The following is a 14,364-nucleotide window of genomic DNA, read 5'->3' on the forward strand; positions in this document are numbered from 1 at the left end:
GAAGGTTGTTTTTTTCGGTGAGTGTCTAAACGTTACTGGAATGAGCAGACTGAAGGGCCAAGATGAGAGAGGGGGACATGATATTCACAGACACCACTGCCAGCCGGGCTTCGAGTCGCGACCGAGACGAAAATGGGGTCAGAACAAAGCAAGAAACAGTTTTTCACTGGATTCTTTCTCGAGAATATTTTCGTAACCAGTGTTCCCCAACCAAGCAATAATTTCTCCAACTCTTGAGGAACATCAAGCGAGAATGGGAACTGACACTGGAAGCATGTTGGGGCCAATGGGAAAGAGTATATCAGAGAGCTCACGACGATGTGGAGTTGGCACGCATTGCGGTCTTTTTCGTTCGAAGCTGTCATAGGCACATGCTAGTCCAGCAAGTGTCGTTCAGAGACGAGACTAGGCCTTCCGTCGGGGGCCAAGAGATCGATAGCCTTTTTTTTGGGCTGCAAACTGACTTGAACTATGTAATTGGTAGACATGATTGTCAGCAAAGGGACCTTGAGAGTACAACTGGATACTATGGGATAGAATGTTAAAGGCGTCATTAAAAAATTAGAGTGTTGTTGTTGTTTTGTTGTCTCGTCATGGAGATCAGGGTTAAAAAGTGACTAATCGTTCGCCAAAGGGTAACGTTTGTTGGAAGGGGTGAGACTTACGTTGAACTGAGCCATGGAATCTCAATTGTCGAGTTGTACTGGGGCAAAATGACCTTGAAATTTGAGACAGACGTAGATAGACTCATGCAAAGACATTGGAAATGGACATGTTTTAGAGGCATGATCATGTCTTGATTGCTTTTCTGCTGCTATACAGACATTGCACCATGATCTAGTCGAAAAGACCCCCAAATCCTGCATAAACATTAGTAGATGAAATTTTGTTACCAGCCGTAACATCATACCTTCGTCACCACTCTCCTCCTCCTCAGGCTCATCAGGTTTCTCATCCGCAACATCAACAGGCTTGTCAGGCTCATCTCCAGTGGTCTGGGTAGGTGCTGCGGCTGCGTAGGCATCAGGGTTGGCAATACGGTCTTTCAGATCGCTGATTCCTTCCCAGCTATAGTCCGTTTCGACGGCGACCGCCAGAACATTCTTGTAGCTGTTCATGAAGCTGTGCATGATGGATGGTAGCGTAGGGTAATTTGCGGCAAGGGAGATCTGGGTGATGGTTGCGATGGCGGAGTTGAGCGCCTTGAACAATTGCTCCTCTTTGATGTCGAGCACAGAGGGAGCGAAAGTCTGGCCGCCGTCATAAACCTGTGAAATGCTCATGCCGTAAGTAAAGGGCGAGATATTGAGCATGTTCAGTAGTGTAGCCTCGGACGCTCCGACTTTAGTCCCCGCCTCGACAAGCTTCAAGTCCGTTGTGATTTCAATCGTACCACGGGCAATCTTTGTTGGAACACCAAGAGCTTGGAAGAAAGATGTTTTGCCGGGTTCCATTCCAGTGTTTCCTGCGGGCACAAAAACATCCAAAGGAGCGACAGCGCCGGCTCTAGCAGGAGCCGCGACCTTCTCGGCCAGAATTACATCACGAGTCTTATTGAGGTCCGCATTGGTGAAGATGAAACCAACGTTCCCTAACATTTATCAGCGCGGAACTAGATGTAGAGAAAATAACAGCGGGTAGTACCTTTGACGTGGGGAAGCAGACGTTCGTACTCCGGGAAGTCGTTGATGAAGCCTTTGATAGCTCTTCGTACCTGTAATTTGGACGGTCAGCGCGCCGATGACACGAATCTGAGCTGCCTGCATCTAGCCTGAGCCTGTCAATAGACGTAACATACCATGGTATTTTTGCCCATGAGCACTACCCCTTGAACTTCTCCCTCGGACCTCAGACTCTTACGGATCTTATGCATTTGTTGAGAGCTGACATTGTCGACCGTAACGATGAAGATAGACTTGTACCTATTCTCTAGTAAGCTTTCAAACTTTTTCCTCCCTTGGATAATAATGTGCGGTACTCTTCAAGGAGCACCTTGAGCTTATCGAAATAGGCCGCCTTGTTGCTGGTCTTGCCCCCCTGTAGATACTGTCAGTGGAACATTCTGTCAATATCTTCCTAGATTGAGATCCCTCACCATATCTTCTTAGTGTGAAGATAGGATGTTTAAGGGTCAAGTGGTTGTATGTGTGCGTTTGCTTTGGGGTCTGTCTGATGCTGTTGGTAAGACTTCGCGGAGCTGGAACATTAAGTTTGATATCCTGTGGGCTCTTCTCGCTTGCGCTTACCGCGCTAAATTCTTGGCGCGAATTTCCTCAATCTGCAACTTGTCTGCGAGATATGCCTCAATTGTCAAGATGATTCTATTCCGACAACTCAAGATTGGTTATGTCACACCCATATCAGTGCGTACTCCACTGCCATCAAGCCGGTCAAGTTGAATCCGGCATCTTAGTTTTCGCATCTGGACCCTATATTCATACATTGAGTGCACAGAATGGAAGATATCTCTCTACATGGCCATCTCTTGAGAATACAACGCAGACTCGATCAACTGGCCAAAACAATGGAAACGGATTAGAAGTGGCGCAACTGAAGAGCTCACCTCAAGATGATTCTGAACGGCCCTCGAAGCGTCAAAAACTATCTCCAGCAAGGGACGAGTCTTGCAGTTCCTCGGCGGAGATCGTAGTAGCGAGAGACAGTGACAACGGAGAATCGTCAAATTCTCAGCAACCTTTGAATCCACCAGTTATTAAGCTGGCTGGTACCTCCGCCGGTCAACACGTGATTGCCGTGACGGGCGAAGACAAATGTATCAGGGTATTCGACCTGGCAGCAACTGGCATTTTAACGCAGCTCAGTGAAAGGCAAGACAGTAATAGACGGTTACTTTGCGTTATGTACTGATATGAGAGCAGAGCTATGCCAAAAAGACCGTGTGCAATAATCTTGACACCGGATGATTCTACAATCTTATGCGCCGACAAATTTGGCGATGTCTACTCGTTGCCTCTTGTGGGTCAAGTATTTGAAACAGCGACTTTCAATGGCATTGACGCCAACAACACGAGTCGTACGAGTGATCAGAAGCATAAGCAAAAGCCCTTTGCTCCTTCTGCAACTTCTCTTACTGTCCACACTAAAGGAAACCGGGAGGCGTTGCGGCAACAGCAAAATATCAAGAACCTCAAAGCAGAAAAGAAAGTTTCGAACCTTGATCACAAACTTCTGTTAGGACATGTTTCCCTTTTGACAGATGTTGCGTGCGTAACTCTAGCCTCGCCCTCACATAAGCCCCGGAACTACATATTATCATCAGACCGTGATGAGCACATTCGCATCTCCCGTGGTGTTCCTCAAGCACACATCATCGAAGGATACTGTCTTGGTCACACAGAATTTATCACCAAGCTGTGCGTGCCAACAGTCTACCCTCATTTATTAATTTCGGGCGGAGGTGATGACTACTTGATATTGTGGGATTGGCCGGCGGGAAGGATGTTGCAGCAGCTTGACTTGAAGAGTCTAGTTGCTAACCTTAGGAATACTAAACTCGGAGCTGGAAAGTTGTTCAAAGGCTCTGCAAAAGTCAAGGACGCTGAGACTGAAGTAGACATTGCACCCAGAATATGTGTCTCGAATATTCAAGCTCTTGAAATTTACACAGAGCTATCTGGTCATCCGCGAGTTGAGATCATAGTTACATGCGAAGGGTAAATTGATTTACCAACAATGGAGATGTGACTGGCTAAACTTTTTAGGGTTCCTGCGCTCTTCACCTTCACGCTTGGAATGAATGCGCAAATGCAATTCAGTGCAAGCATTCACACAGAAAGCAATGTCATCGATGTGACAATTCTTCCTAACCAGAGTTCCGTTATCTATTCTATGGACACTTGCCATCAGGCCTTCTCGACAGACGCCTCAGCGGACACCGGGAAACAAGGCCCACGAAGCTTAGTGGGCTCCCTGATTTACGATACAGACTCCAAGACCTGGGAAGAGAACCAAGCATTGCAGGCAAATCTTGTCGCAGCTACGAGAGAATGCGCAGATAGCCAGCTACATGTTCCCCAAGCAGGAGCAGCGAAAGGAAAGTCACTTAGAGAATTACTTTACGGCTTGGAAAGCCTCAGAAAGCGGGGATCAGAAAACGAAACAGATGTGTAGGTAGATGTCAATAAAAGCTATTGCCTTAATTTGGTAAAATCTTAGATACATCATGATTCGACCCTAAGTAAATTGCTTAGCATGAGCTTTAGTGAATGCAGATCATCCTCTTCTGTAGCGCTCGTACACACACCAGCGATGTCGAATTTTGCCCCTCTGCAGAACGACCTGCTGCTAAGGGCTGTGAGAGGTATGCTCGCAAAAAGTCCATCGCCTTCCAAAAGCTCACATGTTGAGCAGGCGAACGTGTGGAGAGACCACCAATATGGGTGATGCGCCAGGGTAACAGTCGATCCCGTCAACGTGAGGATTCCAGCTAATCAATAGCAGCTGGGAGATACCTCCCGGAGTACCACGAAGCCAAATCGCACCATGACTTCTTCGCATGCTGCCGGAGCCCGGAAATCTCCTCCACTCTGACTCTTCAGCCCATCGACCGTTACGATGGCCTCATTGATGCCGCCATCATCTTCTCTGACATACTGGTCATACCGCAGGCAATGGGCATGGTGGTGGAAATGCTGGACGGCAAAGGACCTCACTTCCCAAAACCTCTAAAGGCTCCTACCGACAGGCAGTACCAGGACCTGCTATCGAAGCGTGTGGATGTGGAGAAAGAGCTAGACTACGTCTACCAGGCTATTACAATGACAAGACAGAAGCTGAACGGCCGGGTACCTTTGTTTGGCTTCTGCGGTGCCCCGTGGACATTGCTGTGCTATATGGTGGAAGGGGGAGGAAGCAAAATGTTCGTGCAGTCGAAGACGTGGGTCTATAAATACCCCGATGAAAGCAAGACTTTGCTACAGAAGATAGCTTTCATATGTGTGCAGTATTTAGCCTTTCAGGTCAAGGCTGGAGCACAAATTGTGCAGATCTTTGACTCTTGGGCTGCAGAACTGTCGCCTACTGCCTTCAAGGAGTTCTCGCTTCCTTATCTAAGCTATATCTCGAAGCAACTTCCTGGACACCTTAAAGCAATGAATCTGGAACCTGTACCAATGGTCGTGTTTGCCAAAGGCGCCTGGTACGCTCTGGACGAGCTTTGTGATCTAGGGTATCATGTTGTTGGTCTCGATTGGCTGCAAGACCCAGCCGAAGCAGTGGACATCGCCAATGGTCGAGTGGTATTGCAAGGAAACATGGATCCTGGGGTACTGTATGGAGGCAAAGAAGCTATCACTGCGGCTGTTGAAGAGATGGTGAAGGGATTCGGAGGGGGGAAGCAAGGCTGGGTTGCGAATCTTGGGCATGGTCGGGATACCGTCAGAAATCCTGCAGCCTAGTGCTGGCTGACAAAGACTTTAGGTGTCCAGCCTGGAGTCAACCCTGATGACCTGAAGTTTTTCTTCGAAGAGATACACCGTCTCGCAGGTGCAGCGAGCTTATAAACAACGATGATAGGACGAGCATCACGCATTCATGAACACACAACAACATAGCATTGAGGGGCATGTTAGAGAAAATTGTGCTTATTCTCCAATGTCTTCATACCTACTGTCCTTTCAGTGCTCTGGGTGCTTTATAGAGTATAGGATCTTTGTATAGGCTCACCAGACACCAGGCTTCTCTTCGATAAACTTGCTCATCAGGTCCTGGCACTCTTTGTTCTCCAGCACGATGACTTCGATTCCTCGCTGCTTGAGATATGCCTCACCTCCAACGAAGGTCTTGTTCTCTCCAATCACAACTCGAGCCACTTTGTACAGGACACAGGCGCCAGTGCACATATCGCATGGGGATAAAGACGTGTACATCGTTGCACCTTTGTACGCTGAAGCTGGGAGCCTGCCAGTGTTTTCCAGCGTCGATATCTCTGCCTTTGGCAGATGAAACTCCATCAGAGCTCGCATCTAGCCTCGAGTCCAAGAAAGGCCTACATGTAGAGTTGCTGAGTCTTTCTGCACACGCATATTGTGTCCTCTACCCAGAATCTTCCCCTCTTTCGAGACTAGACAGGCGCCTATAGGAACTCCTCCTTCTCCGAAACCTGTTTTTGCTTCTTCTACAGCAGCGACGAATCCAGGATCTGAGTCCATGTTTGTAAGTACAACTGATCAATCTAAAAGAAAAGTGATTCAACGTCCGATATCGGTTTTACTTCGGATAAGTAAGCGTCCCGATTTTAATAGTTGCTGAGACTAGATTTCTCCGACTCAGTCCTCCCATATCTGTGCTCGTAAAAGTTGATATATGCTGAAGTCAGTAGTAGAACCTCTGATGCACTTCTGATTTCAGTCTCCTGGAGATGTGGAAATAAGCCGTCAAAATAGGTGAATCGTGAAAGTGCAGGGTGGAGCTAGGCAGCTGTAAGGCTGAGAGAAACCCTTAGAATCGCGGCGAAATCTGCATGTTCTGGACGATCAGTTCATTCTTGGGGGCTTTTTTATCTACTTCTTCTACCCACACAACAATTTTCAACGTTCACAACACACAACTAACTCTACCCACACCACAGTTTTCAACGTTCACAACACACGACTACGGTGTCTACAAATCAAGTTTGGAACCGCTGGTAACTCCTTACTGTCCCTATTGTCTCAGAGCACGCTTTTATCTCTTAAACAACGTATGTATTACAAATGAGATTCCTTCCTAGATCGATCAATTTTCACAGCAGACCGAGATTCTGAGAGCAGCCATGGTGTGTTCTTGTCACTGACTTCGACCTTAGGAGTATCTCAAAGGCCCTGGTGACGTCTCAAACCCTACTGAACGACAAGCCATACCTTAGAGGCCAATACCTTCGCAACCTTGATCATCTTGTGTCATTTTTAGCTACGACACCATGGTCAAAGAGACCAAGTTCTATGATATTTTGGGGGTAAGCCACAATACTTCAGAGCCATACATTTGAAGTGGTACATCGCTTATTACTTCAATAGGTGGGACCTTCAGCCACAGAGGCCGAGCTAAAGACAGCTTACAAGAAGGGAGCACTCAAGCATCATCCAGGTGCCTGGTCCTCCCATCGCAATCCGGTGCATGAGACTAACACCAGCTGTTACAGACAAAAATGCCCACAATCCAGATGCTGCAGAAAAGTTCAAGGACCTGTCTCGTGCCTATGAAGCGCTCTCAGATCCTCAAAAGCGTCAGTTGTACGATCAATATGGCGAAGAAGGTTTAGAGCAAGGTGGAGGCGGAGGAGGCATGGCAGCGGAGGACTTGTTCGCCCAGTTCTTTGGTGGAGGCGGTGGAGCGTTCGGTGGAATGTTCGGTGGTGGTATGCGCGAACAAGGACCCAAGAAAGCGAGGACTATTCACCACGTCCACAAGGTCTCGCTGGAAGACATCTACCGAGGAAAGATCTCTAAGCTTGCTCTTCAGAAATCTGTCATCTGTCCAGCATGCGATGGCCGAGGTGGGAAAGAGGGTGCAGTAAAACAATGCTCTGGCTGCAATGGCGCTGGGATGAAGACCATGATGCGCCAAATGGGGCCCATGATTCAACGATTCCAGACCGTGTGCCCAGATTGCCAAGGAGAAGGCGAGATCATCCGGGATAAAGATCGATGCAAGCGATGCAGCGGCAAGAAGACGGTCGTTGAGCGAAAGGTTCTCCTTGTGCACGTCGACAAAGGCGTCAAGGGCGGCCACAAGATCGATTTCAGAGGCGAGGGAGACCAGATGCCAGGAGTTCTTGCAGGAGACGTCCAATTCGAAATCGAACAGAAGCCGCATTCTCGCTTCCAACGCAAAGACGACGATTTGTTCTTTCAGGCCGAAATCGATATCCTCACTGCTCTTGCTGGTGGAGCGATCCATATCGAGCACTTGGATGATCGTTGGTTGACGGTGAATATCGAGCCTGGAGAGGTCATCAGTCCAGGTAAGCTGTCATTCCCCTCCAAGTATATACACAGGGCGGCTAATTCGTGACAAGGCGAGGTGAAGATGATACGCGGCCAAGGGATGCCTTCAATGAGACACCACGACTTCGGTAACCTCTACATTCAATTCGACGTCAAATTTCCCCCTCTAGGCTTCAACACCCCCGAAAAAATCGCCATGCTTGAACAGATCCTGCCTCCGCGTAAGCCACAAGCGACACCTCCTAGCGACGCCATGATTGATGACTTCGCTCTCGAGGAGGTTGACCAGAGCGGACAACGAAGAGCCCAAGGAGCTACCAGCATGGAAGAGGACGAAGAAGACGGCATGCCTCAAGGCGCAGAAAGAATGCAGTGCGCGTCCCAGTAAGCCTGGGAAACGCCTGATGAGTGATGAATGGATGTGGAGGAATAACGACCACGACACTACTTTCACTACTTTTCGAATGTCTACTACACACCACCATACCTATCTACCCTGCCTACTCTTGTTATCGCATGTGGCGCATTGGCTGGCTGGGACAGGAGACAGATTCTACCAGCTGCACAGCGTGGCTTTTGCAGAGGCGTTGCGGAGCCCCTGATCAGCTGCTGACCTGGGGTTGCATTATCAATTCATTACAGGCCCGATAGATTTTTTTTTACGGCGGCTTTACAACAAGGTTGCTTGGCCTCCCAAGAGGCATCTTTTTCGAATTCGTGCATGGCGTTTTAGAGTAATTACAGTTTAGAGAAAATCATATTGCATTCAGATTTCTTTCGGCCAGTGATGGCCTTGTTGGCCATGGTCTTTGTGTCTTGTTGACAAGCTGGAACAGTCCATGCTTTCGGAAAATAGACACGATAGCAAATAAAGTAGACACAACACGGTGGTTCTGGAAGTCTCTTCACTCCCAGCTATTGCACAAAAGCCGCTGCTCTTCTAATCGATTATATTGGGCACATAGATTTGAAGAGAGAGCGTCTCCGAGGACCCTAAATTCAGCCCTATCAAAAATCGTCGCGTCGCTCCTGGGTTCCAGCTCACCTGCAAAACAGCAATGCGAAATGTGGCTTTCTTTGCGACTCGCAAAAGGGTTTTGTGGAAAGACTTAATCAGATGTCCATTCAGGCTTGCTGGCACACCGCCTAACGCCTACCCCTACTATCACGGGTCTAATTGGGAGATTGCCCCAAAGATCCAATGTCGTGGAGCGAAATCACGGGCAACCATTTCCCTCAACGATCTTCCACAAAATACGTTTGCAGCCAAGCACAGCATCTCAGAGACCGAGGATGTCGGTCCAGCATATCCCACGGTGGTACAGCAGGCATGGGACAATATGCGGAAGTTCGACAAGTGCGTACTGTTGACAAGGGTGGGAGGTTTCTACGAGCTTTACTTTGAGCACGCGGAAAAATATGGACCTCTTCTCAACATCAAAGTGGCCCAAAAGAAGACTGCCGCTGGGTCTGTGCCCATGGCAGGCTTCCCTTTCTACCAGTTGGACCGGTTCCTCAAAATCCTCGTGCAGGATCTGAACGAGTTTGTGGCCATTAGTGAGGAATTTGCGAACGATGCTTCGGGCACTGTCAAGTCTGGGCTGTTGTTTGACCGGAAAGTTACTAGGACGATCACGCCAGGCACTTTGATTGACGAGAAATTTATGGATCCATACGAGAACAATTTCCTGCTGGCCCTTCACCCACCTGGACCCGGCGAGTCGCCCTATCCCTCGGAGATCGAGAAGATCCCAGCAGAGCTCGCGCAGGGCTCAGTACCGCCGTCACTGATATCGACATCAATCGGGCTGGCTTGGTTGGATCTGTCAACAGGAGCTTTTTCCACGCAAATAACCACCATCGGATCGCTGGCTTCCGCCGCTGCGCGGATAGGGCCAAGGGAGATCGTGCTAGATGATGATCTTGGAGATGGCATGAAGCAGAGCATAATGGGCATACTTGAGCAGCAACGTCATCTTGTGACTTACCACTCAGCTTCAACACAAGCCCTTTCTATGTCCTCTTGGACTCCAATGTTGGAAACAGAAGTGCCCACGGAATTGCAGCCTACATTCACGAACGAGGAGGTCGCTGCAGGAAGCTTGCTTCTGGCATATGTGAAGGACAAACTTCAGGGTTCAGGGATCAAATTACAGCCACCAATCCGAAGACAAGACGGGGAGACCATGAGTATTGACAAGAACAGTATGAGAGCCCTGGAAATTCTGGAGACGTCAAAGGGCGGTGTAGGCGGCGGCAAAGGCAGTCTACTGCATACAGTGCGTCGTACCGTCACTAAAAGCGGTACAAGGCTGCTCAGAAACTGGATTGCTTCTCCTTCTATGTCTCTGCAGGTCATCAATGCAAGACTGGATATTGTAGCACTATTCTTACGGGATCGAGCTCTCGGAGAAGATGTCACTAGTCTCCTTCGTCACAGCTACGATTCTGAGCGTCTCGTGCAAAAATTCTCTTTGGGCCGAGGAGATGCCGATGACCTGATCAGTCTGCTTAGGACCATCGAAGCGACGAGCGGGATAGCGAGTCTACTGGAGACACGTTATACCTTCTCTGAAGCCGATTTCGAAACAGATTCCCCTGACCGAAAGTATCGTCAGTCTTTGCAGAACCTAAGCCGCCGACTTTGGCTTGAGGAACCAAAAGCACTCGCTGCTCGAATTGCCTACGCCATCGACGAAGACGGCCTCACGGAGAGCCACCGCATCGAGGAAACCGAGAATGCAGATATCGTCTTAATGGCGCAGGAAGTTCTGCAAAAGGAAGGTTCTCCAGAGGACCAAGCTGCCATGACCCGCCTTTCGCGCTCCAAGATAAAGCAGAGACCTTCCGCCGACCAGGAAGGGGAGGAAGTGGATACCTGGATTCTGAGGAAAAACGCGAGTCCTATGCTGGGGAGCCTGCATGAAGCGCTAGATGGTTTACGTCAAAACAAAGCATTCTTGACATCTCGCTTGAGAGGAGACCTGGATGCACCAAGTCTAACATTGAAGTGTACTCCGGGACAAGGGCATTATTGTCACGTCAAAGGGACTAAAGATATTGCCGCGTCCTTAAAGAAGTATGTCGCCGCTCGAAACGTCAAAACGACCAAGTCAACGCGTTCCTTCCACCAGTCTGAGTGGAGCAGTCTTGGAAGCAAGATAGATCAAGCAAAGCTACGTATCAAAGCTGAAGAGCAGCGTGTATTCCAACTCCTACGTGAACAAGTCGTCGTGAACTTAGTCAAGTTACGACGGAATGCTGCGGTACTCGACGAGCTTGATATCGGCTGCTCATTCGCAACTCTAGCAAAAGAGCAAGGGTTTGTTAGACCTATGCTGAACTCGGGCTTGGACCACAAGATCGTTGGTGGGCGGCATCCGACGGTAAAGCTCGGTTTGGAAGAGCAGGGAAGAGCCTTCGTCAGCAATGACTGTTCGATCGGCGTAGACGAACGTATTTGGCTCATCACGGGCCCAAATATGGCTGGCAAGAGCACATTCCTACGCCAAAACGCTCTAATATCTGTATTGGCTCAGGTCGGATCCTTCGTTCCCGCCGAATATGCAGAGATAGGCTTGGTCGACCAAATATTTACGAGAGTGGGTTCCGCAGATGACCTGTTCCGAGACCAGTCCACATTCATGGTGGAAATGATGGAGACTGCTGCGATTCTTAATCAAGCTACGGCCCAGTCTTTTGTGATAATGGACGAAATCGGACGTGGCACGACACCGGAGGATGGGATTGCAGTGGGCTTCGCATGCTTGCATCACCTGTACTACAAGAATCTCTGCCGGACGCTTTTCGCTACGCATTTCCACGCTTTAGCAGACATGACAAAAGATTTTGAGCACCTGGCATGCTATTGCACGGATGTGGTAGAGCGACCTGGAGGATCGTTTTCATTTGTTCACCGTCTTCGGAAGGGCGTCAATAGGAGCTCCCACGCTTTGAAAGTGGCACGCCTTGCAGGTATGATTCTGTGGGGACCTCCCATCTTGACTGGCTGCAGACTGACCCTCTCTAGGAATTCCAGAAGCAGCAATCGAGACCGCTCGGACTGTTCTGAAAAGTTTTGATAAGCAGTCTGGCGGTTCTTTTGAAACATCATCGCCTCAAGCAGCGACGGCCTGAGCCTGAGCTTGCAGGCCTACAGAAAGTCTTTGACAACCACACACGTCTGAATCTATAAGTTGTTTCAAAACTTCAAGAAATCCCTTGCACGAGGCGAGGCAAGAGAATTTTTCTGAATAGTGAGACATTGGGAGACGTCAATTGCTCACAAGACGATGATATGAGGCCCAACAAAAGAAGAGGGAAAACCCGGGGATGCAACAAAATAGCTCCATGATGCAGCATCCTCACACTTACGACCAATCGACTTAAGTAGGAAGTGCGGTGTTAGCGAACACGAGAGTACAAAAGTGGCTCGAAGAGTCTAGCCGCTTGCCCAATGGCGATGGTCGAAATCTTGCGGCGTTGCTGTGTTGACCATGAAAGAGACTGAATTTTTTGACTTGATGCCCAAAATCAATGTGGGAAACAAGACTAGACAATGGCACACCTCATTTTGGGATTTTTCTGGCAGCTTGCTTTGCCTGCTCTTCACGTTACGCGTTCCCGTTCAAGGCTCCTGTTTCTGCATGATCGGCTATTGAAAAGGTTGACCGGCTTCGGTGCTGACTACTTCACATTTAGTAATCGATGACTTCAGCTTTTCACAAATGACGCCCTGTAGGTGGTCTTGCTAGGCTTCTTGCACGGACCTGCTCCAAGACTTTGCGTGGTTACCTGGTCTCAGTCAATCAAGATCTGTTGATGGCTGTATTCTTTATTAACATCGCTAGTTGATTACACCGAGGCCTAAAGTCGAGCTGAGTGACGAGATAGGTCACTCTGCGTTGACGAAGATTGCCAGAAGATTTGGGGTGGTAGTATACCACGCCACAGTGTCTGCATCTGGTCCATAAGCATGGCACGATGGACCTTCAGCTCGTGGCACTGTGCCAGACAGGCCCCTGTTTCGTGTCGTCTTGGGCTTTTCCAACTCATCGAAACCTCGTCCCTCACCCCTTTCGAGGTCTGGAATCTTTGTTTCTTCCATGCTATGCTAACCTTGTCGTCAAATCGATCTTTCTATTCCCGTATGGCTCTTCCTAGAGTTTCCAGTACTTCTTGCTTTGTGCACCGCTTTCGAAAATGAGAGTGCCAGACATTGCCGTAACCTATAGTCTGTTGAGTACGCGGCCAGCGTATGCGTCCAAAGGTTGGATCCAATAGTCAATATGTGCATTCGCTTCGATCACCAATGCATGAAAAGGATGACTATGAGCGTCTCGAAAACCGCTGGTAACGAGCTGATATTTCATAGCGGTCGTCAAGAACAGCACACTCTATGTCAACGGTGGCAGAGAAACATTTATCGACGTGAAAGCAAATGGTAGCTCATCAGAGCAGTTTGGCAACATTACAGGGTTACAGTGAGTGATTGCGAACCACGCGGCTGCGATGATAGTCTCAGTAAAGCCTAGATAAATATCTTGTTACCTTTGACTGGAGTCAATCCTGGGACTGGAAGACCATATCTCGGGAAAAGCCCTCGCCAAGACACCTAATCCCAGGACTGGCACGGCGCCTCCGGTGCTCTCACGCGGGGCACTGTTCTACAGTTCAGCCAATGACAGCAACATCTATCTCTGGGGCGGAACAACTTCATATTCGAATACGAGCTTCCCAGGCTACGAGGCCCCAATTCCACAAGAATACTCATTGTGGTTGTTTGACATTTCGACTCAGGGATCGGTCCAATATGACTTGACGCTTGGCAGTGCAAACAGACCAAGCTATGGATCGTTTACCAATGCAGAAGAGCTAGGCTTAGGATTCTATTTCAATGGGGAACTCGACTCGGGCTGCGAGATCCAGACGCAGATTTATGGAGACGGTGTGAAGCATTTAATTGGAGGCATGATTGTTGTTGACTTGGTCAACCAGACAGCAAGGATATGTCGACGCAGGCAGTAAGTGGCGACGTGCCGTGATCAAGAGGAGGAACGATGTACGTCAATGATATTGAACCCCATGGAGTCATTGTCCAGATAGCAGGCAAGCAACAGAACGTCGCCAATACTACAGGTATCATAAGTCCGCATATCGAGAATTTGGTCAGTCAAAAACTGACACCGGAAGACTTGAGGAATATGGCTAATTGACATGGACAGCTACCGATGGACGAGATTGACATCTTTGACGTTGCTTCCTACTACAACGACAGTACCCCGCATGGCACTTGGTACAAGCAGACAACGAGCGGAGCCACTCCAGATCCGCGCATTGATTTATACCTCATCCTAGCATCTGCTCCTGATGGAAGCAGCCACAACGTGTGAGTCCTGTCTCCCTAAGAAACGCACCA

At 48.9% G+C, this 14,364-nt stretch overlaps 7 protein-coding genes across 7 annotated transcripts; 5 read left to right on the top strand and 2 right to left on the bottom strand.

Moving 5' to 3' along the window:
- Positions 1 to 405: 405 nt before the first annotated feature.
- Positions 406 to 2,098, bottom strand: HO133_004432 (uncharacterized protein; the record flags this gene model as incomplete). The annotated part of the gene is made up of 6 exons (XM_037295349.1): positions 406 to 452; positions 911 to 1,591; positions 1,645 to 1,714; positions 1,799 to 1,922; positions 1,979 to 2,037; positions 2,096 to 2,098. 6 exons carry the CDS (start codon positions 2,096 to 2,098, stop codon positions 406 to 408), a joined length of 984 nt encoding a protein of 327 aa, XP_037157350.1.
- Positions 2,099 to 2,346: 248 nt separating this feature from the next.
- HO133_004433 (uncharacterized protein) lies at positions 2,347 to 4,131 on the top strand (the record flags this gene model as incomplete). Its single annotated transcript, XM_037295350.1, has 3 exons — positions 2,347 to 2,836; positions 2,882 to 3,674; positions 3,723 to 4,131. 3 exons carry the CDS (start codon positions 2,347 to 2,349, stop codon positions 4,129 to 4,131), a joined length of 1,692 nt encoding a protein of 563 aa, XP_037157351.1.
- Positions 4,132 to 4,269: 138 nt separating this feature from the next.
- Positions 4,270 to 5,522, top strand: HO133_004434 (uncharacterized protein; the record flags this gene model as incomplete). Its single annotated transcript, XM_037295351.1, has 3 exons — positions 4,270 to 4,321; positions 4,462 to 5,385; positions 5,440 to 5,522. The coding sequence occupies 3 exons, from the start codon at positions 4,270 to 4,272 to the stop codon at positions 5,520 to 5,522; spliced, it is 1,059 nt and encodes a 352-aa protein (XP_037157352.1).
- An 81-nt stretch (positions 5,523 to 5,603) lies between these two features.
- HO133_004435 (uncharacterized protein) lies at positions 5,604 to 6,170 on the bottom strand (the record flags this gene model as incomplete). The annotated part of the gene is made up of 3 exons (XM_037295352.1): positions 5,604 to 5,625; positions 5,686 to 5,951; positions 6,012 to 6,170. 3 exons carry the CDS (start codon positions 6,168 to 6,170, stop codon positions 5,604 to 5,606), a joined length of 447 nt encoding a protein of 148 aa, XP_037157353.1.
- Positions 6,171 to 6,919: 749 nt separating this feature from the next.
- On the top strand, positions 6,920 to 8,334 carry HO133_004436 (uncharacterized protein; the record flags this gene model as incomplete). The annotated part of the gene is made up of 4 exons (XM_037295353.1): positions 6,920 to 6,955; positions 7,017 to 7,086; positions 7,142 to 7,963; positions 8,018 to 8,334. 4 exons carry the CDS (start codon positions 6,920 to 6,922, stop codon positions 8,332 to 8,334), a joined length of 1,245 nt encoding a protein of 414 aa, XP_037157354.1.
- Positions 8,335 to 9,004: 670 nt separating this feature from the next.
- On the top strand, positions 9,005 to 12,083 carry HO133_004437 (uncharacterized protein; the record flags this gene model as incomplete). The annotated part of the gene is made up of 2 exons (XM_037295354.1): positions 9,005 to 11,921; positions 11,977 to 12,083. 2 exons carry the CDS (start codon positions 9,005 to 9,007, stop codon positions 12,081 to 12,083), a joined length of 3,024 nt encoding a protein of 1,007 aa, XP_037157355.1.
- A 1,065-nt stretch (positions 12,084 to 13,148) lies between these two features.
- Positions 13,149 to 14,338, top strand: HO133_004438 (uncharacterized protein; the record flags this gene model as incomplete). The annotated part of the gene is made up of 5 exons (XM_037295355.1): positions 13,149 to 13,179; positions 13,321 to 13,429; positions 13,571 to 13,934; positions 14,048 to 14,113; positions 14,171 to 14,338. 5 exons carry the CDS (start codon positions 13,149 to 13,151, stop codon positions 14,336 to 14,338), a joined length of 738 nt encoding a protein of 245 aa, XP_037157356.1.
- Positions 14,339 to 14,364: the final 26 nt, after the last annotated feature.

This window comes from Letharia lupina (genome assembly GCF_014066315.1).
Source record: "Letharia lupina isolate WasteWater1 chromosome Unknown contig_2, whole genome shotgun sequence".
Lineage (NCBI taxonomy): Eukaryota > Fungi > Ascomycota > Lecanoromycetes > Lecanorales > Parmeliaceae > Letharia > Letharia lupina.